General features: G+C 47.0%; 1 protein-coding gene across 1 annotated transcript; it reads right to left on the bottom strand.

Annotated features, from left to right (window-relative positions):
• Positions 1-2,435: 2,435 nt before the first annotated feature.
• On the bottom strand, positions 2,436-21,576 carry Ap3m2 (adaptor related protein complex 3 subunit mu 2). The gene is made up of 9 exons (XM_036209362.1): positions 21,493-21,576; positions 19,658-20,002; positions 15,916-16,087; positions 13,232-13,369; positions 9,529-9,614; positions 9,179-9,312; positions 6,067-6,274; positions 5,681-5,825; positions 2,436-4,621 (listed from the first exon to the last, which is right to left on the bottom strand). Exons 2-9 carry the CDS (start codon positions 19,928-19,930, stop codon positions 4,521-4,523), a joined length of 1,257 nt encoding a protein of 418 aa, XP_036065255.1. The 5' UTR covers positions 19,931-20,002; positions 21,493-21,576; the 3' UTR covers positions 2,436-4,520.
• Positions 21,577-22,235: the final 659 nt, after the last annotated feature.

Below are 22,235 nucleotides of genomic sequence, written 5' to 3' on the forward strand. Positions count from 1 at the left end.
CCGGCTTGCCATAGCAGCTGGCTCCGCCCCTCCCCCCTGCTGGGCAAGCTTTTCTTCAGACCCTAGGGTTAGTGAGACCGAAGCCGAAAAGCCTCCTGGGATGGGAACACACAGTCAAAAGGCCCCAGCATTCCTGAGTGGAGTCCTGGAAACCATACCCAGATGAAGACAATTGCTGACTCTTACAGAGCCGTGTCCAGCAAGTCATATGAATCACACTGAAGGGTCAGAGTAGCACACCCCTCCCTGCCCCGTGCTGGTTCAGAAATGCAGGGTGCAACGTCTGGCCAGAATTCACCAGAGGAAGGGAGAGAGTCCAAGGGAAAGCAAATGCTGCCCCGTTAGTCCTGGCTGATTAATAAAAGAGGCCAACAGAACTAAAGAGCAAATGGTCCCAGGTAACTGGATGGGTTGCGTTTGGTTGTTAAAGACCAGAGGAGCACAGAGCCCTGGCCCTGTCCTCCCCGCCCCCCTGACCTGTACCTCACAAAGTGTTATAGACTTTCAACTCCATGTATGAAAGATGAACACACAATCCTTAGTATTTAAGGCCTGCTTGGGGTTCTCATTAAATTCCTTTTTAAAGCCATTATAAACGGTATTGATGGTACCTAGTCACCACCTACTGGCCTAGAAGGAAATAGATGCCCCCAACCATCCATACTAAGGGAGGAATTAGATAGCAGTCAGCCCTGATCCTGAAGGAACAGGTTCCAAGGGCCCAGTGGGTGTCTGCAGACAGACAGCACCTACCCTACAAAGTCTGTTTCTCCTGTAAGTTGTATACTACAATCGGACACAGTAAGGCGTTAGTGGTGACCACTGGCAGAGCAGAACCAGCTAGACTCGACAGGTGTCTCTTGTTCAAGGGAATCCCCATGTCGGTGCAGGCTCCGCACAGCTTGTAGGAAGGGCAGCATCAGAATACAGGTTTTCTCCCGTCTCCCCCAGCGACACTGATGATGCCTTTGCCAGTCATCTCCAAGTCACTGCAGGGTCAGAGTAGACCTGTACACATTTTCCCCTGCTTAAAATTGCAGTGAGAGGTATTGTTTTTGCTGAGATCTCAGCAGACTTCACATGATTGTTTTTATTGGGAACATTGAATTTCTCAATTTGAGGGGGCATTTTCTTTCAACCTTCTTGGCTTTTCTTTGACCTATCCAACCCCCCTGCACTACTACCCTGTGAGTGAGTGAGGGTTCCTTGAGCACAAAGTGTTGATTAAGAGTGAAGACAGGCCCTTAGTGACCAGCAAGCCGAGTGTAGACACGGGGCAAGGTGCGATTTGTGTCCAGGGAGAGACAGTGTCTGACAGGGTGGGATGGGATGGAGATCAAAGACTTCATCAGGCTGCTCAGAACGGTACACAACTTAAATGTTTCCTTTTCCTGGAATTTTCCATTTCCTATTTTCAGAATGTAGTTGCTAGGAAAGTAGGGAGGGCGCCGTACTAAAGAACGTCAGAGAAGGGGGAACAACCTGGTTCCACAAGTAAACGTGCTTACAAGCATGCCTGATGACTTGAGTTTAGTCCTCAGGACCCACACAATGGAAGGAGAGGAGTGACTCCCATGAGTTCTCCGATTTCCACATGCAGGCTGTGGCATATATAGCCCCCAACCCCCTCCCACAAACTCATACATACATATACAAGTTTAATGTCTCCGAGAAACAGAAACTGAACTTGGAGCAAGCACCACACACTTCCAGGGAGTCAACAGAAATCTGCAGAAAATCAGTTTAGACTGTGTCTACATGTTGATGTTGGCTGGCAGCAGCAGGCCCCATGTGGTTGTCTGAATGAGAATTACTCCCTGTAGGCTGCTGTGTTTGGATACTTGGGACCCAGTAGGTAGAATTGCATGGAAAGGATTTGATGAGTCTTTATTGGAGGAGGTGTGTCACACCGTTTCCAGTGCGCTCTCTGCCTTCTGCTCATGGATTAAGATGCCAGCTCTTGGCTGTTTCTGCTGCCCTGCCTTTGTGCCGCCATCATGGACTCGAACCTCTGAAACCATCAGCCAATGAAGCGCTTTCTTTTATAAGTTGCCTTGGTTATGGTGTTTCGTCACAGCAACAGAGAAGTACCTAAGGCACCCCTGATACCTACCCCCCCCCCCGAAACCTCTACAAGAGACACCTGACATCTTACTGCTCTGCTTCCTGTGGCAAGGAGAAAGAACAATGAACATGAAACAGCACCAAAGGCTTTAACAGCTTTTTTTTTTTTTTTATCCTAGGAAAATCATTAGATTCCTCTGGACCTTACATGTCACCAACCTTACAAAGAGCCCCAGTACCAACATGACCTGTCTCCCAGGGGTGACTGGAGAATCACACTCCTCAGGAGGCTTTAGAGTTCTCAAATAAGCACCTTCTACTTAGGGAAACATAGTGGGGTGCTACTGTTGTCTCAGTAACCAGACAGAGACTGGAAGACTGGTAAAGCTTTATTAAGACTTAAACAGAAAGACTACTTCTGCACATGGACCCCACAGAGTGAGGAGCTATTGAGACACCCCGCACATCCCCCCTGCTGACTGACAGTACCTGGGTGGGGACAGCCAAGCCTGGCTATATCCACGATGTCTAGGCCTGCAGGTCCCACATTCCAACACTGTCTCTTTCTAGGCAGACAAGCTATACTGTGCTAGACGGAATAAAGGAACCTCCTAAACATAGTCAAGGACCAATATAAACAGTTTCCTGTGACCCAAGAAACCTCGGAATCCTGCGGGGCCTGTGGAAGTGACTTCCCATTCTGAAAGTCATCTGCAGAGTGTCTCCTTCGACACTGGGTGTGTGGAGCTATGCTAGTCCAGATTTGGGACTGGAGCGGTAAGAATCAGCTGGTTGTACACAGCACAGTTCACCCCACAAGAAAACCACAGAAAAACTCCACTTGGCAGCAAAACTAAGCACTGGCCACAGCAAGATAAAACTGGCCAGAAAATAAAAATAAAAAATGAATAAGCACAAGTACTTATAAACAGGACTTTAGGGGAGAGTTGTTCAGATGAGAGGAAACAGATTTTTCCTTCCCTTCATGCACAACAGAGCACAAGCTGCCCCCTAAACTGTAAGTTAAAAAACAACAAACCCCACCACTGATGTAGATATTAAAATGAGCAACGGACACACTGAAACAGAGTGAGAAACACTCTTTAGGAAAGTCATGCTCCTTCAGCTGCCATGGTTTAAACTGGTGGGTCACTCAAGAGAACACAGACTGCCCTCCTATGGCATTTGATTTTATTCAAAGGTTCACAATGCCTTTTTTTTTTCTCTCTTAAAAGCGGCCTGGGAGCTGTCTGCTGTCAACAGGTAGATGACAGTGCACAGATGGTGGGAAGCAGTCATGGACTCATGTCCTCAGTGTGCCCGTGCCCACTTGGGGCTTCTGAGGGGAACCTTCAGACAGGAAAGGGCGAGGCTTAGGGCCAATCCAGCCTGACAAACACTAATGGAGTCACCGCGTATAGGCAAGGTCCACTTTGTGGGACAGGAGTTCCCATCTCAATTCCACTACTATAATTCATAAAATCTGGCTGCACCGAACACTGTTATGGGGGAGCTCCCACCGAGGAGTCAGACAGCCAGGAAAAGACTGTAAAACTGCTCTGGCCGGTCACCTTCCCACCACGGTGATGGGCCAGCACAGAAAGCAAGCCCAAGCGGGATTCTAAAGGCCAGGCCATCGTACTCCAGTCTCCAAGGGAAACTGATTCCATTGCGATTTCACATGAAGTGTGGACCTGAACTTTGAAAGTCCTAGGCATGCAAATCCTTTCTATGCATGAGAAGGGTCAGAAAGAAAGGACTCCACCCTGCTCCCCGCAGCCCCCTGCTTCCCGCAGCCCCCTGCTCCCCGCAGCCCCCGTGGAAACTCTGATCACTCTCTGGCCCGCCCTTCACTTGAATATCTCTCATCACAACTCTTCATATCAGCAGCTCCTCTGTCTTGTCCCTCACACAGCAGATCTGCTTTCCACTGTGGGAGGTGTTAGGGATGAACCGGGGTTTGTACCCGGCCTTGGCCAGCACTGCCACTGAGTTACAACCCAGACCCACATATCCAATCTGCAACTGGTTTTTCTTGGACTCACACTCGTTTTTCTTCCAATTTTTTTTTTTTTTTTGTCTTTTAAATTTTTCTATCTTTAAAAAAAAAATTTAATAGAGACATCTTCCACTGGATCTAGATAGTTAAACCCAAACAAACAGCAGATGCTGGTCATTTTTTTCCCCCCATGTTAAAAGTAGTGAGATACAATATCTCGGATCACTGCTCTCCAGCACACACATCTCTAGAACTCAATTGGTGCCGTGCTGGGTTTGGCCATGTTTTCCCATGAACCTTTTCTCCCTTGACCAGTTCCGTGGCATTGAAGACTGAAGACAAGGGGAGCAGATGGAGCCTGGAGGGAACTGACCTAAGAAACAGGCTGACATTTTACTTTTAGACAAGTAAGAAAGGAAAAAGTGTTCGTGACTGCTCCTCCAGTGACACGTGCCCTTCAGGTTCGAACTTGGAACTTCCCGGCTTTGGTCATGTATTTGATGCCTTTAAAAGGCTTGTACTTCTCTCCGTACATATCCAGACGGTTCACTTTGAGTCCTGGAGGGAGGGAGGAGGAGAGGAGGAGGAGGTGAGCATCTCTCAGAAGCAGCAGCAGACAATTGTCTGGGTTTGTGTCAATACAGAAGCAGGGTGTGTGGAAGAGATTGTCTAAGGGGCCCATTCTTCGAAGCAGAGGCCAACAGCCCTGCTATCTCGGTATGGACATTTGCGGCAAAGATTACGTCAGCAAACAGCTCTCCTGGGAGAAGCCCTCCCCTCAGTGGAAAGGGCAGAGTCAAGCAGATTGCATTGAGCGTGAGGACAAAATAACGCTGTTTTGCTCAAATTATTGGGCTGAAGAATGGGAACAGCATTAGTGAATAATGGAGGGAAATGAGCTGATCAATGGAGGCTTCCGAAACAATCTTGCCAAACTGAACAGAAATCATTTTGTCGATCGCTTTATGGCCTATTAAGTGGTTTTGGAGGAAGAACGTATCACTTAACTTGAATCACTTAAGTTAAAGTCTTTTTAGTAAAGAAAACTAAGAATGTTCTCTAAAGATAAAGCTCATTTCTTCCTAAAGCTTTCAGAAGGCTATTCTAAAAGTTAAACAAGAATTAAAAAATGCTTAGGGGTAGTCGAGACATAGTAAATTCTCAGAAAATATTATCTCTTCCTACTTTCCTAAGTGTGGTCAAGCTAGTCAAGACAGGCAATGTCTAAAGACAGGACTGGTGAGCAGTGAGGTCTGCTGAAGCTGGGAGCCTGTGGGGCTGATTTCTTCCCGTTCCTGGGGAAGAATGGAGAAGTATCCTCAGACTGAAGCCCTTGGGTAGCTCAAATCAACAACTCTAGCACTATCCAACAACGGCCTACAGAGACCTCCGTCCACCCATCTCTCACTGGGTCCCTGACGGTTTGACTCCGGGTCTTTCTGCTAGCTTCTGAGTAGTCCGGACTGGGACAGATCTCACTGGTGAGTCCATACAGGGTAATAGAACCAGACCTAGTGAGACCCATCATCAGAGAGTCCCAGAAGACACTGAGGTCTGCACCTGGCAATAGATAGCCATCTCCACTCCTTTCAAAACCACCCAAGATGGGTCACTCACCAGAAATGGCCAGCTGCTGGATCTTAAACTGCAGGTTAATTGTGGGGTTCTCATCTGGTTTAGAAGCTCCGACCTGAAGACTCATTGTCCCTTTCAAACTTGGCAGCTTTTGTGGGTTTATTTTTCCTACATCCCAAGACAGCATCTTGGAAGAAAGCACATAGAAGTGGGTTTTCCCACACAACCACTGTGTTGTTTTCATCTGAACTCAGAGCTCCAACCTCAAGCCATTGGCCTCCCATACTATCAGCCACCTCTGATGGGGGAAGGGGTTCCACAGAGAACCCTCTGTCAAAGGTCTTTAGGACCAAGTCCCTTTGATTAATCTTGCCTTCCCACCAGGGACCCAGCCTGTGTTGAGGGCGATGCAAATGCCTAGTCCCTACCTTTGTCACAGGGTCAAACGTGTGTGTCCCCTGGGATGGAGTGAGGCTCATATTCAGGACTCCTTTGGGCATCTGGCTGGTAACAATCACACCCTCTATTGTCTTTCCCATGGTCTGCTTGGGTCCCACTGTGATTTCAAAGCGTCCAAGTGAACTGCTGTCCCGGAAGCTGATACTATGTTTGACATAGACTGGAATTGCAACCAGGCTGCAAAAGAGACAAAATACCCTCTTCAAAGAGAAAACACCAGGGGCTGGAGAGACAGCTCAGTGATTAGGAGCACTGGCTGTTCTTGCAAAGGACCTGGGTTCGGTTCCCAAGCACCCTTGTGACAGCTCACAACTGTCTGTAACTCCAGTTCCAGTCTATCAGACGCCCTCTTCTGACCTCTGCAGGCACAGGCATGCACGTGATGTACACACATACACATAAATGAAACACAACCATGCACATAAAAGAAATAAATCTAAAGAAATTCTAAAAAAAAAAAAAAAAGAAAATCTCCTTTGAGGGCTGGAGAGTTGGAGCAGCAGTTAGAAGCACTTGCTGCTCTTATGGAGGACCCAGATTTGGTCCCCAGCACCCACAGGGAAGCTCACGGGAATGCTGGTTCTAGGGGACCTGACACCCTCTTCTGGCCTCCCCAGGCACCAGGCGCTGTGCAGTGCACATACATACACACACAAGCAAACACTTGTACACAGAAAACAGGCAGAGAAATCTTAAAAATACCATACTCCTTCACTGTTCTCTTTCTATCTTTTCTCGTTTATTTACACTGGTTTTAATTGTTTCAATGTATTATTGTTGTGTGTACATGTGTGATGTGTTTGTGCTCATGTATGTGGAGTTCAGAGGACAAGTCCGTGGAGTTGGGGTCTCTCCCTCTTTGAAGTGAAGCAGTCAGCTTTCATTGCAAGTGTTCTCCCACTAAGACATCTCACTGGCCTCTCTCACTTACTGTATGTTTGCATGTTTAAAGTTTCCCACTTTGCTAAGGTACTAAAGAATCCGCTGTTTTCCCCTTCCAGTGTGCTTTCCTGTCCCTCGGGAAGTTTCCCTCCCCATCCACGACTTACTCTTTATCTTAAATCCAGAAAACAGGGATACCGCTTCTGTCTTTGAAAAATGAAGGTGGTGCCTAGAATGAAGTTCTTCTGATGCCTCTTGGGTAAGAATGGAGAAAACTAAGCTATGCACCAAGTTGTTTGGAGAAGCAGCAGGGGCAGGAAGGAGCAAGAGGTTATGCCAGGCTGTGTTTAGAATATGGTCTACAGCATTTCCAGGCTGTGTTCAGAACATGGACAATAGCATTTCTGGGCTGTGTTTAGGACATGGACTATAGCATTTCTGGGCTGTGTTTAGGACATGGGCTATAGCATTTCCAGGCTGTGTTTAGGAGATGGACAATAGCATTTTTCCAGGTTGTGTTTAGGACATGGACTATAGCATTTCTGGGCTGTGTTTTGAACATGGACTATAGCATTTCCTGGCTGTGTTTAGGAGATGGACTATAGCATTTCTGAGCCGTGTTTTGAACATGGACTATAGCATTTCTGGGCTGTGTTTTGAACATGGACTATAGCATTTCCTGGCTGTGTTTAGGAGATGGACTATAGCATTTCTGGGCTGTGTTTTGAACATGGACTATAGCATTTCCGGGCAGTGTTTAGGACATGAACTATCGCATTTCTGAACTAGGTTTAAGACATGGGCTATAGCATTTTTTCTGGGCTATGTTTAGGACACAAGGTTACCATTCCTGGATATGGGGCAACACTATTCATACCTCACAGACCTTTGATGGCTTGTTTCTATAACAGGACTGTGGACTGAAGCTAGAGTGTCATGGCTGCTAGACAGGAGCTCTATTGCTGGGAACTGCCACCCCGGCCTCTCAAGAGAGTGCATCTATCTGCCTTCATCCTGACCTGCACAGGGCCCCAGAGATGCGGAGGTTGTCACAGTGTGGGATGCTGTGGATGTCACTCTGAGTAAATAAAGTTCTGATTGGCCAGTGGTCAAACAGAAAGTATAGACAGAACAAGAGAGAAGAGAATTCTGGGAGGTGGAAGGCTGGGGAAAAAGAGACACTGCCAGTCGCTGCCATGAGAAGCAACATGTAAAGACACCGGTAAGACACAAGCCATGTGACAAAGTATAGACTAACAGAAATGGGTTAATTTAAGATAGAAAAAGTAGATAACAAACAGCCTGCCATGGCCATACAGTTTGTAAGCAATATAAGTCCCTATGTGCTTACTTGGTTGGGTCTGAGTGACTGTGGGACTGACGGGTAAGAGAGATTTGTCCTGACTGTGGGCCGGGCAAGAAAATTCCAACAACAGTGGGACATTAAAACGGGCTCAAGAAGCCATGGTTCCTAACATTTACGTTCTGTGTTCTGGTTAGGTACTGATATATATGTGAAGACCAACATCTTTTTGTTTCTCTGAGGTTGAATAACTTGCCTGGTCATATCTATGAGGAAAGGGGAGGTTTGAGTTGGGGCAATCGGATTCAGGCCCACAGACATTTCTCTAAATGACTGACCTTGAGTCACCAGAGAGGTGGCATTCACAGGTCCTGAGTCCTTAGGATCCCAACTCCACATACCTTCTACTGCAAATCAGAGCTCCCAAATAAGGAAGCGTGTGAGACCCAAACTCACTGCATGGACACTCTTTTAAAGCATGATTAACCGCCTTTTGGATGTCAAGGGATTTACTGCCGAGGTGCTGATTTTCTGGGGAAGGTAGCAACAATAGAAAGCAGGGGCTGTGCTGGTGGCCCACACCTGTCAGCCCAGCAGGAGGACTGCGAGTTCAAAGCCAGCCTAGGCTGGGCTAGACAGCAAGACTGACCCAGCAGATACTACCACCGAAAGTGTAATGACAGCCTCAGTGCCCCCTCGCACTGTCCACTCAGTCCTCACAGAAAGACACTCGCTATCCCCAGAAAAGAAAGAGACGGAGTGGGAAAGCACCTCACTGCATTGACGCAGTGAGCAACCCAAGTGGGGGGAACCTGAACCCAGGGAAGTGAGCGGGGGTGGAGGTGGGGGGATTAGCCACTACAGACATGGCTTCCACAGACATGGGGACTGCTTACTTTTGTGCACTGACGTGGTAGGAGAGCAGGCGAAAGTTGCCATCAGGAGGGATGAAGGAGAGGATGCGCTCAGATTCCCAGCGCTTGAAACGGACACAGGGATGGAAGCTAACATCGTCCAGCAACCTGGGGTTCTGCAGAACCAGGCGGGGAAGAAGAAGAAGTGGGAGTGAGCTCCCAGGTTTCCTTTGAACAGCAATTCAGACATTTTCACTAAGCACATACAAGCGTCCCGAGCCCACGGAGGCCTCACGGCCACCCTGATGGCTGCTTGTACGAGTTCTCATCACTCCTTCCAGAAACACCTCATTTCCCATGCCAAAATGGTTAACAACGGCTCTGGACAGTACCATGAAGGACAGGGTGAGGTCTGGCATCCCGGTCAGCTTCACACAGGCGTCAATCACCCCCTGGATCTCAGCGGTGACTGTGGAACCTAAGAGGAAAAGGAAAAGGACACTGGAGACCACAGAAGCCTGTGTTCCTCCTGCCTCTCTCTGTTCTCCCTCCCTCCTGCCCTCCTCTCTTCTGTCTTGACACCCAGTTCTTCTGTCCAGTCCATCTGTCCATCATCCAAGCTCCAGTCGGAGAACTCTGATGAAAGCATGAAGACAGAGACCAGTGAGAGATTAGGGGGCCTAGAAGGCTTTCCATCTAGTGCCAGAGCCACAGAGCGCCAGCATCTGAACTGGTGCTGCAGAAGACCTGTGAACAGAAGCTGCTCTCCGGGAGCTCAGCTACCAAGGCCGAGGTGGCCCGTGGTCCTCACCCTACAGGTCTCTATAAACAACCCTCCTCCCTCCCCTCCTGCCCCCCTTCCCTCGCCTTCCCATCCATTCCTAGCTGCTCTTCCTCAGCAGGCCCAGGTCTCTGCAGGTTCTGATATGCCACATGTGTACTCAGGCCTTGACTTCCTCTCTTTCATTCTCCTTGCAGTACTGAGCCTTCCCCAAGGCTTCAGTCTCTACCACACCCAATTATGTGCATTGTGTTTCTTTAATTGGAAAAAAATGTTTTCACACAATATATTCTGATCATGTTTTTCCCATCTTACAACTCCTCCCAGATTCTACCCACCCAACTCTATGCCCCCTCTCTCTTAAAAAAACAAATAATCAAAACATAAACAAAAACCACACAAAACCACGAAATGGGAAACCAAAATAGGCAAGCAAAAGTCCAATAAAACAAAACATGCCCACACGAAGCCAAATGAGCCAAAAGGTCAACAACAACACCATTGAGTACATTTTGCGTTGGCCATCTACCGAAGGTACAGAGTCTGCCCCTAAGTATGGTTAATATCCCCAGTGAGGCTCCAATGGAGAGGACTAACTTCCTTTACAACTCACTGTCAATTGCAGCCAGCTTCTAGGTAGGGGTAGGAGCTTGTGTCCACCTCCCATCTCAGCACTGGGACTCTGTCCAGCACCTGTGCAGATACTGTAATGCACTGGAATGCTGTCTGTCCTACACCTGTGCAGATACTGTAATGCACTGGAACCCTGTCTGTCCTGCACCTGTGCAGATACTGCAATGCACTGGAACCCTGTCTGGCCTGTACCTGTGCAGGCCCTGTGGTGCACTGGGACTCTGTCTGTCTGTCTGTCACCTGTGCAGGCCCTGTGGTGCACTGGGACTCTGTCTGTCTGTCTGTCATCTGTGCAGGCCCGTGATGCACTGGGACTCTGTCTGTCTGTCCGGCACCTATGCAGGCCCTGTGGTGCACTGGGACTCTGTCTGTCTGTCTGGTACCTGTGTAGGCCCTATGGCACACTGAATTTCCAAGCTCAGCCTCACACTGCTGACTGAGGGATCCCTCTCCAGGTGTCACCAAGGCTGCAAGCTTGTTGCAACAGCAAATTGGCTCTGACACCCTGGTGGCTCCCATTCCTGTCATGTGAGGTGACACTATCCACCCAGCTGCCTGAGCCAGTACACATGGCCAGTACATTCCCACCTCCTCTCTTACCATGTCTAGTTAAATACTATTCCTTGGAGTTCAGGCTAGCCTCAAAATTGCTCCTTTTGCCTCACTACCTAGTGCTGGAAAGGCGGGTATGCACCTCTGTCTGGGAACCAACTCCTCCTGCCCAGGAATATTCATTCACCTATTTTCTGAGCCAGGACTTCAGGCACAGCCTCCTAACGCTGCCGCTGCTTCCGGTCCACCTCACTGCAACAATCTCCCACACTGCAACATGACTGGCCATTGTATTTTTCTATTTGTTTGTTTTGAAGGATAGGGTCTCACTATCTAGCCTTGACTGGCCCGGAACTCACAATATAGACCGGGCTGGCCTCGAATTCACAGAGATCCACCTGCCTCTGCCTCCCTAGAGTGCTGGAATAAAGGCCTGTGCCATCAAGCCTAATATAGATTGCCACTCTAATAAAAAAAAAAAAAGGTTTACAAAATACTTTTCCTGTATTTTTATTCTACGTGTATGGGTGTATTGTCTGCTTGTATGGTTGTGGACCACGTGTGCATGGTGCCTATGGTGGCCAGAAGAGGGCATCGGATCCTCTGGAACTGGAGCTCCAGACAGATGGAAACCACCATGTCAGTGCTGGGTACTGAGCCCAGCAGAGGGTCAGCCAGCGCTCCAACCTGCTGAACCATCTTTCTCTCTAGGGTCAGTTAAAAAAAATTTTTTTGCAGTGATATAAAATACCAAAATGTAAAAACCTTATCACTCAGGGAATTTCTGAACATATATACATCCACATCAAACGTAGAAATTTTCTAACATGACAGTGTGTGCCTCCCTGTCCTTCCTAGCTAATGACATCCTCTTCCCCCTAATTCTGACTTCTGTTGCCTTAATTGCACCTGCTTTCAAGGGTCACTAAATGCAATTCACTGTATGGAATAACGTATACGTCTGACTTTTTTCTCAACAGTGTAAGAGACATGTTGATGGATGGATCAGTAACTTATTCCTTTTTTTTCACTACTGTATAGTACTCTGGGTGACTGTATCAAGGCTTATTAATCTTTTTTTAGTGGATGGTTGGGTTATTTCTCATTTGTGTTAATATGAAGAAATACTGTGATGCCTTTTTTTTTTTAAAGATTTATTTATTTATTTATTTATTTATTTATTTATTTATTATGTATTATGTATACAGAAGAGGGTGCCAGATCTCATTACAGATGGTTGTGAGCCACCATGTGGTTGCTGGGAATTGAACTCAGGACCTCTGGGACAACAGCCAGTGCTCTTAACCTCTGAGCCATCTCTGCAGCCCCTGACACCCTAGTTTTAAGGTCTCACTATTTACTTTCCTTTCCCGCTCCTCAGTCCAGGCTCATTTCTGTGAACCCTGCTGTGGAGGCAACTCCCAAGCAGTGCAGCTGGGAGGCCATCATCAGTGCACGCTGCTGACAGAGCAGCTGCCTCTGCACGAAGGCCGAGCCCATCTGCCGGCACTTCCTTCTCCTGGACCACCTTTCCACGGCCACAGACTAAGAGCCTGTGTCCTATTAATGGCTGGATGGTCAGACTCTCTCCCTGTGCTGTGAGCAAGTTCCCAACAGCAGACAGTGGATGGGTCAGTGCAAGAATGTGAAAGACTCCCAAGTCCTCAGCCCCAGGACACCTACTTCTATTTCCTTAACTGAAAAAACAAAACAAAAAACAAAAACCTGTTATTATGACTACTTCTGTCTGCAGACCTGGGAAGCCAATCCTTTCAAACAGAAAAATCTAACCCAACAAGAGCTTACTTAGGACTTCCCTCCCCCCCCCCCCCCCACTTCTTTCATGGTTTCTCGAAACAAGGTCTGGCTGCATAGCCCCAAACGGCCTGGAAATCTTGATCCTCCAGCCTCGATTCAGTGACGGGTGTGCACTGCCACACTTGGCCTTGTCCCTCCGCGTAACCCTTCCCCACCCTGTGCCTTGCTGCGATCCTCAGCCCTGCTACTCCTCTTTCTCATTCAAGAGACGTTCCACAGAGGGCGAAGTGTGAGAGTCTCGGCTGCATCGTCCCACACACTCAAAAAAGCAGCCCCTCTCCGCACTCAGAGAACAACTTCTCGGCACCCACCTGACTTGTCGATGATGGCGTCTATCTCTTCAACCACATCGAAATAGGCCTCGTTGTTGGTATACTTCACCCCAGTCCGTCGCCAAGGCACCACCGACAGCTGCCCGGTGGGAAGCTGGTCCCCCACATTGGTGCTTCCTGAGACAATTAATACCGGTGACTAAAATCAAATTGGTATTTTCATGCCACTTCAAATCTAACCACTTAAGGATATACCCCTTGAAGTTCCTACCCCCTTGTTGCTCATGCAATACCATTTGGAAAAGAAGCCTTTCACTTCTCCTATGTAGGACAGCCTGGTCTAATTTTAAAATCCACTGTCGCCATCTGGTCTGCTGCCTGGAGTCAAGGTTTAAAGGAAGCCACCTGAGAAGCGGATATCATATTTTGGTTTGGAGAGCAATGAGGATCAAAGGAGCTCACGTTCCACAACAGCTTAGAGAAGGTGCCGTGTTTCTGGAGGGGCAGGCACCCACACACTGACACACCGTCACCATCAGTAAGACAGTGTTCTAGTTTAAGGCAGGCTCTCGGCACAGCCATGGAAGGTGGAAGTGTTTACATCAACAGGACCTGCCTCATTCCAGCAGTGAACAGAAGACCGCAGCCAGACCCTGGCCTCCTTGTAGATGTTCTGTCCCCTCACTGCCCTGCTCCCAGACACCAGAGCTTATTTTACAGAGACCTGATGACATCAACTAATGAAATCCTGCTTCCTTTTCCCACCGCCCGCCCCGTATCTCTTTAAAGAAAGAACTCCTAGGGTTGGGGATTTAGCTCAGTGGTAGAGCGCTTGCCTAGCAAGCACAAGGCCCTGGGTTCTATCCTCAGCTCCAAAAAAACAAAACAAAACAAAACAAAACAAAAAACTCCTAAACACAGGTAGAGTTGGCACATGTATAAAACACGCCAGCTTTTTGCAATGGGGGTCTCAAAGGAATTTTTCTACAGCCGAGTGAGATCAGGGCTTCTAACAGAGCACTCACAAAGATTTTAAGGTTTAAACTAAACTCAGACTATTGCAAAAAACCAACAAATTTGTTACTGGGCCAGTACTATGCTTTTTAAATCATCAAAACGGAATTGCATGTATCTGGTACAACATTTTCCCTCACTTTCCTTGAAAACAAATTGCAGATCTGTCTTGTCTCTTCCAAGGTGGTGACTCTTAAGTTTCTCTCTCATGAGCCACATGAACTTAATGCATCTGGATGGACGATAGGGTAAACCAACCCTTCTGTGATGCCCTTCACACAACTGTCTTGCTACTCTTCAGACTTGAATTTTCAAAAATTAGTTCGTCAAATTCTCTGAAACCCCCAGTTACGTTATTAAACAAGACTAAACATGTGAAAACGTAATGAATCACATGGATGAGTCTCACTAAATCAAACATTTCACGTGTGGCTCAGCAAACGCCATGACAAAGCTAAGTGGAAGTCACAGGCTGTGGGCTACAGGAAGAACATGCAACTTTCAAAGCAGAGCCTACAAACCAAGGCCACACCTCCGTAGCAGAGGGCAACCGTCAATGAAAGGCATTCTTCCAAGTCGGTGTGGAAAGATCCAAAATCAACTCAATAAAAAATGAAAAGAGGGCACAAAAAAGGAAGTCACAATGTGGGGAAAGTCCACACACAAACAGGTTTGAAACCTTCCTCAGGAACAAGACATGAGTATGTATCTAGTGGCTCACATCCTCAACAGTTAGCAAGGTTGATGACAGCAGGTGGATTCTGCAATGGGAAGCAAAGGCGGCCATGACTGGTCTGGCCTGATGTGTGCAGATCTCTGAAACCCCTCAGCCTGGCTCCTACATTTCCAGAACTGAGTAGACAAGACTCAAACATGAGAATCCTTTGTCTTTAAAAGGATAAAAAAAAAATCAAGACTATCATAAACACACAAATATGTCAGAGTCCATTGAACACAGAACACTAGTCATTAACAATAATGTCAGTATATCACAATGGCATGTTCAAAACACATTAATAAGAGGCATGATTTTAAAAACTATATACATTATTTAGAAGTATTCTATCTGAGTGCTGGAGAGATGGTTCATCTCTCATCAGTTAAGAGCACTCATTGGCTGCTCTTCCAGAGAACAGGGGTTCAACTCCCAGCACCCACACGGCACCTCACAACTGTCTGCAACTCCAGTTCCAGGGGAGTAGATGTCCTCTTCTGGCCTTCTCAGGGAACCACACATACAAGTAGTGCACAAATATTCATGCAGGCAAAACATAAATTTATTATACGTAAAATTTAAATAAAAATGTATTTTGTCTGCTCATCATTCATCTATCTAGAAGAGAGAAATCTATACACATGCATATACCATACACATGTATAAATATTAAAAAAGTAGCTAAATTTGGACATTTTCATGCTCTTCTTGTGCTTCCCTGTGTTTCTGAGGTTTCCATACTAATTATAATTTCCCCTTTAATTGGAAGGAAATCTGTTAAATAATTTTTCCCCAGAACTGAAATTACATGCTAAGTGTCCTACCACCAGGAGCTACAGAAAGATTGAAGTACTTTCCACATAGGATTATAATTTCAGGTCAGACTCACAGCTCATAAAAGGTAAAATGAGATTCCCAAGAACTCAGAGATGCCGGGACTTGGGGGGAGCATCGGCCTCCTGCAGCCCCACCCATACCCACAAACCGCTCACACCTGTAATGGTGTTGACCACTGTCCGGAGAATGGTGGGGGGTTTTATCAGTTCTTTGAGGATGTTTGACTCAGTGGCCAAGGGGAACCCATTGTCCAGCATCTCTTCCAATACCTCGTAGACCACAACCACATTGTCCTTGATCACTGGCTCTGAGCAGACTCCAAAATAGTCCTAGTAAAGAAGAACAAATGGATTCATCACTGGGGCTGGAGAAAAAAAACACAAAAACATTCCTGAGAGTAAAGACTTATCTGTCGACGGGGTTTAACCAGCGTGTCCAGGACATCCTCCCAGGAGAGAACAGGGTAGACCTCAGTCCTCCTGGGCAGCCTGGCTTGGAGGTAACAACAGGACAGACAGGTGATGGTAACTGTGCTGTCAGTAGCTCCCTCTACAAACCAGAGGAAGTCAAGCTCTTTGGGAAGATTTCTTGACTTGATAAGATATAAAAAAAAGCTTTAATCTAGACTAGATCTGTTCATATGCAAAACATATGAGCTATGCAAAGTGGTAATAATTGACATTATGCAGAACTATACACAAAACCTTTTCATCCTTCTGCTGTGCACTTTCTTGAAATTCATTCAGAAAAGGATGAAAAGAAAGACTGTGTTGGCTCAGCAGAAGGCCTCTTTAGAGCATCCCTGATGTTGGGATTCTCAAAAGTCTATCATTTACTTAAAGGGCTAACCTTACATCCAAATTATCTAGAAAAAGCACAGAAAATTACATTCTTCTCATCTTCTCTTTCCCAGCACTCTGGATCAAATCCAGGGGCTCCCGGGTTATAATCTTGTCACTCATTAACTAATTTAGTCTTGATTTAACTGTATAATGTGGGTAACGCTATGCAGACGCGTGAGAAAGTTGTGAACCCCAAAGATGGTAAGTATGACGGCAACAGTGACTAGCGGAGAAGGATGTGTGTTCAGTCAATGTACGTTTCTCCAAGTGTCAGGCCTGGCTCTTACAGGACCTCTAAGATGGTTATACAATTCACCGGATGGGAAGGCACACAGCTGAGACGTCCTGTTCCACTCAAGGACAGTTTGACTGCTAAGCTGAAGTCAGCCTCCTAGTTAGTTCCTCTACAGGAAGCCATCTGCAAATACGCACTTATTCTTTCTTCTCCAGATTACACTCCTGAGGGCAACTTCACTGCTCAAACAACGGGCTGAGCCTTGGATAATCTCACGACCTGGCCACCAATCTGATTCTGTGAGATGTAGCCTAAACTACAGTGCACACAACAAATACCAGTGAGGGTCCAAGATAAATTCACTCAAGAACAAAGAATACATTCCTAGAACAAAAAAAAGAAAAAAAATGAGAGCATAATGGAAGGAAAATACCACGTTTCTTTCCCAGCAGTGATTGCATTTTAAAAGCAAGCCCTCATTCCATAGGGTTCTGTCAACCAAACACAACACGCAAGGAGCCCAACAGTGCTAGGTGCCACAGCAAAAGCACTTGCAATTCTGCTGCTGGGACTCCATAACCTTCAAGAACTAGGGGAAAAAATGTTGCAAGAGGACAAACATTAAGCTAGACACTGAGCTCCACACTGCTCCACTCTTACCAGGGGCTTCAAAACCCATCTTTATTCCACCTTCCAAAATCCCTCTGTGGTTTCAATATTTTGTGGTTGCTAATTTTTCTTTTCTGTGTACAGGTATTATCTGGCTGTGCATATTCATGTAGTGTCCACAGAGGCCAGAATAGGGCATCATATCACCTGGAACTGAAGTTACAGACAGTTGTGAACCAGTATGTAGGTGCTGGAAATCGAACCTGGGTCCTCTGAAGGGCAGCTAGTGTTTCTTTGTTTTGGGGGGTGATTATTTTTGTGTGTGTGTGTGTGTGTGTGTGTGTGTGTGTGTGTGTGTGTGTGTGTTTTCTCTGTATAACATCCTAGTTGTCCTGGCGTCTGCTTTGTAGCCCAGGCTGGCCTGGAACTCACAGAGATCCATCTGCCTCTGCCTTCCGAGTGCTGAGATTGAAGACATGTGCCACCACTGCCTGGCCTGCTAGTGTTTTTGACTGATGAGCCATTTCTCAAGTCTCCACCTCCATGGTTTTAAATAGGCAACCTTTCTCACTTCCTGGCTTACAGTTAGTTATACAGTAATTGGTATAACAACAAGATTGTTAATTTGTGTATGAGTGAAGTACACAGATATCACAGCAGGGCCAGGCAGAACAGCTGAGGAACTTGACTACTGGAGTCTTCTGATTTCTCCATAGTCTTGTAATTTTAGTTTTTCACTGTGCGAAGTCACTAGCATGCAGCATGGGGATTAGACTCCAGAACAGTATTTGGAGGTAAAAACCTATTTTAATTCTCCTACCACTGAAAACATGTGATGTGGGAGCGAGCACTGCGGACAGAACAGACTTGCTCTGCCACTGTCAATCATATGCTCCTCCCTTTTCCTAACTCCACAGTTCTTGCATACATATGGCTAACTCCAGACCTCACATGACAGAGAAGTTAAACCACAGCGCTCTGATCCTAATCTCTCATCCAAGTAATGTGAATGGCCACGCAGTTAAAGTCGAGCGATCATCAGGACAGATTCCCTTGTCTGGATACGGAGTCTGTGCTTACATGGTACTTACATGTTGGTATAACTCAGCTCCCTGCATCATGTTCCCTTAGAGCAGTGGTTCTCAACCTTGACCCCTTAATACAGTTCCTCATGTTGTGGTGACCCCTCCAGCCACAAAATGATTTTCATTGCTGTGTCATAACTGTAATTTTTGTTACTGTTAGGAATTGTAATGTAAATATCTGATATGGAGGATCTCTGATAGGCAACAGGTTGAGAACCGCTGTCTTAGCTACATATCAAAATGAAAACTACAGTGTACCTCCAATTCTCACAAGAATGGAAAATTGTAACAAGAACTCATATCAGCACACACGCTACCTATACTTAGCTGACTCACTAACGACCCCTGCCAGGGGCAGTTAAAATAAACTCAGCTTTTCCTGTTTGTTTTTTTAGAAAACTTTACACGCATTGCTTTTGGATACAACTCAAGGCAATGTATCTAATAAGGGTTAGCAAAAACTTCACAATATTAAAAAAAAAAAAAAAACAGAACTCTAATTTGTGAGCAAAATGTAGGAGCAAACCTAAGACCACATACTCATGTGGAGCAGGTGGCTCTCTCATGAAGAGGCTTGCAAGCATCCAAGGGGTCCTTTTGCAGCCAACTGAGAAAACTGAAACAAGAATCTAAGATCAGACAGGAAGTGAGCAATGTTTGGTTTTGATTTTTGAAAATGCTCTTAACCCAAGCTACAAACAATGGAGACAGGATTGTGAAAATACTTTGCAATATGGTATGGCGGTTATGCCTATAATGCCAGCACCTAGAAGGCTGAGGCCGGAGGACTACTGCAAACGGAAGTTTAGCCTGGACTACAGAATGAGAGCCTGTCAAAGGGTGTGTGTGTGTGAGTGTGTGAGTGTGTGTGAGTGTGTGTGTGTGTGTGTGAGTGTGTGAGTGTGTGTGTGTGAGTGTGTGTGTGTGTGTGTGAGTGTGTGTGAGTGTGTGTGTGTGTGTGTGTGAGTGTGTGAGTGTGTGAGTGTGTGTGAGTGTGTGTGTGAGTGTGTGAGTGTGTGAGTGTGTGTGAGTGTGTGAGTGTGTGTGTGTGTGTGTGTGTGTGTGTGTGTGTGTGTGTCTTTTAATGGTTTAGAGTCGATCGATGCAAACCCTCCCACATTTACAAACCTGAAACGTGTCCACTACTCGGTGAAGGAATTCAATGACAAACAGAGGCGGAACCTCTGTCTGAATCACGGCCACAAAAAAGATCTTGTGTCGATAAACACTCAAGAGGTAGTGGTGCGGGGTGGGGATAACCGGAGGCACATTTTCTGCCTCCGTGGCTCTCTCTTGGGCCTCAAAAAAGTAATCGCACACAGAACGGCTGACCACGCTTTTCCAGTGTTTCTCCAGGAAAATATCTCCAGAGGAGTTGATCAAGAAAAGACTGTGAATCATGGTGAAGCTTGTCGGTGGGAGAGGAACACCTCTTCAGTCCGCAAGCCTCTGGATTTGGTTACTTTTTCAACCCTAAAAAAAAAAAAAAAAGAGGCTTGATTCAGTTTCACTGAATTAAAACATTCTTATTTTCCATCTGTCCAAGGCTTACCATCTTTCAAGACCAGGCTCAAGTCCTCCGTTCACAGCACGTCCTACCTTTTGACATTGCCACACAATGCCATCATCCACAAAGCACATTCTCACGAACCATACAATTGAGTTACAAAACAAAATGGAAAAATAAACCTCCGAAAGTTTTAGGTAAAGTTTACACTTTGGTGTTGGCATAGTGTTTACACAACATTCATAGCTGTCCTGGTCCACATGTGGCCTCCAGGCCGCGGATTGGACACACCTGCTGCTCCTTGAGCCCAAAGGACCCTTCCCTTGGATTCCTAACAATAACTACCGGCCATCTTGTTTTCCAGTTATCTTCACCATAGCCTGAATTATATCCACTTAAAACACTGGTTTCAGGCTTGTGAGACGGCTCATCAGGTAAGGTTTACTACAGAGCCTAATGACACAGACTCAGTCCCTGGGACTTGTAAGGTGAACGAAGAGAACTGACTAGATGCTGTCCACATGTACACACACAAATACACTTGACTTCTTTTTAAATACTTCTTTGCCCAGAAAAGTACAGTACATGCCTGTCATCTTGGGGGCTGAGAGAGGAGGATCCTAAGTTGGAGGCCAGCCTGGGTTACATAGCAAGATCCTGGCTCAAAAGAAACCTAACTAAACAAAGATGGCAGCCACTACCTAAATGGGCACTGAAACTTGAAATGTGGCTGGTGGAACTGTCGTGCACTATAAGATACTCAAGGGATTGGGAGGCTTTGGGTGGAAAAAAGACACAATTTTAAATATCTTACCATTAATCTAATACCCTTAATACGTTTGAGTCAAGTAAAATACATCAACATTTAACTACCGTGTTTCCTATGCGAAATAACATACATGATGCGATTTCAATTTCTACTGAGCAGAGTCGGCCCCTGGAATTTTTGCTATTGTGATCCTTACTCATTCACTCAGACCCTATTCTCTGAATTTTTTGTGCACAAAACACTTCGTTGGGTGGCTTTTAAAAAAAATAAAAATCTCTGGAGACACTCTAGTTTGTCTGCAGTGACAGTCTCCAGGATGAGGCAGCTGAACTGCACCCCAGGGGTGGCCTTGAGGCAACTGACTGAGAGCTAACACAAGTGGTCCCATGGCTAAGCCTTGTTTTCCCCGGGCCCCCGGGGGAGAGTCCGGATCGCAGGTGTGCAGGCTGCGAAGGCAGGCAGGCAGGCAGCGGAGAGATGGCAGCCCGGCAGCCTGCGAGCCTGGGGTATTGGGGGCCCTGTGGGCCCAGGAGCTCCAGCCAGAGAGCTGTCCAGGAGCAGGGACCCTGGTCCCAGGACCGTGCACCTGTGTTGCCATGGCAACGGCGTCCGTAGCCCGCGACTCCTCCCGTACCTCTCCTAGGCGACGCCCAACCTGGCCCTTCCCACCCGCGCGCCCGGCCCTACCAGCTTCCACCAGGTCTCAGGCCCTGTCCCGGCTCCCGCAGCGCAGTCGCGCGGCGCAGTGCATCTTGCGCGGAGGCTCCGCCCTCCTTCTTCACCGCTCGCACGCTGATTGGCCAGCCGCTCCCTGGCCTCCGCTCCTGCGCTCTGATTGGTCGCCCGTCGCTTGGTAGGCTCTAGCATCCGATTGGCCTTTGTTGAAGGTCCGGTAACCTTCGATTGGTGTAGCCCCTGGGGCTCCAAGCCCTGGTTGGAGGATGAAGACGGTCGGTCATCCAGTCACAAAGGGCCCCCGGGAAACTAGGAAGTGACTGGAAGTGTAGACTGATTTCCCGGGGTACGACTTACCTACTTTACTGCGTCATGGATAATAATCAATCCTGGTTAGCCTCCATTACACGGGTGTACTTAAAAAGCCACTGCTGCCGGGCGTTGTAGGGCAGATCTTTAATCCCAGCACTCAGGAGACAAGCGAATGTTATCTGTGAGTTCGAGGCCAGCCTAGGCTACGCAGGGAGTTTCAAGCCAGCCAGAAAGAAGCTGGGGTGGGGGGGGGGGAGGGGAAGAGGAGAGACCAACCAACACTTCTCCTTTCAGAATCCCAGTTCCCCGATCGTCACATGAAGGTGTTTTAAAGATCTTTGAAAGGACTTTACATTTAAAGTGATCCGGGTCACTGTGACTCGGAAAGGTGTGAAGCAGAGGTCAGAGGAAAAGTTTACCTTCAACAAGGCATTCGGTAAGAT

The sequence above is a fragment of the Onychomys torridus genome, chromosome 17, assembly GCF_903995425.1.
Source record: "Onychomys torridus chromosome 17, mOncTor1.1, whole genome shotgun sequence".
NCBI classification, from domain to species: domain Eukaryota; kingdom Metazoa; phylum Chordata; class Mammalia; order Rodentia; family Cricetidae; genus Onychomys; species Onychomys torridus.

What these genes read in the sequence shown, in the direction of transcription:
- Ap3m2 (XM_036209362.1), bottom strand. Translation starts at nt 19,930, where the DNA reads ATGATTCACAGTCTTTTCTTGATCAACTCCTCTGGAGATATTTTCCTG. An exon ending in CGCCATCATCGACAAGTCAG is followed by an intron (nt 9,615 to 13,231) that starts GTGGGTGCCGAG and finishes TTTTCCTCTTAG; the next exon opens with GTTCCACAGTCACCGCTGAG. An exon ending in ACCTCACCCTGTCCTTCATG is followed by an intron (nt 9,313 to 9,528) that starts GTACTGTCCAGA and finishes CTGGTTCTGCAG; the next exon opens with AACCCCAGGTTGCTGGACGA.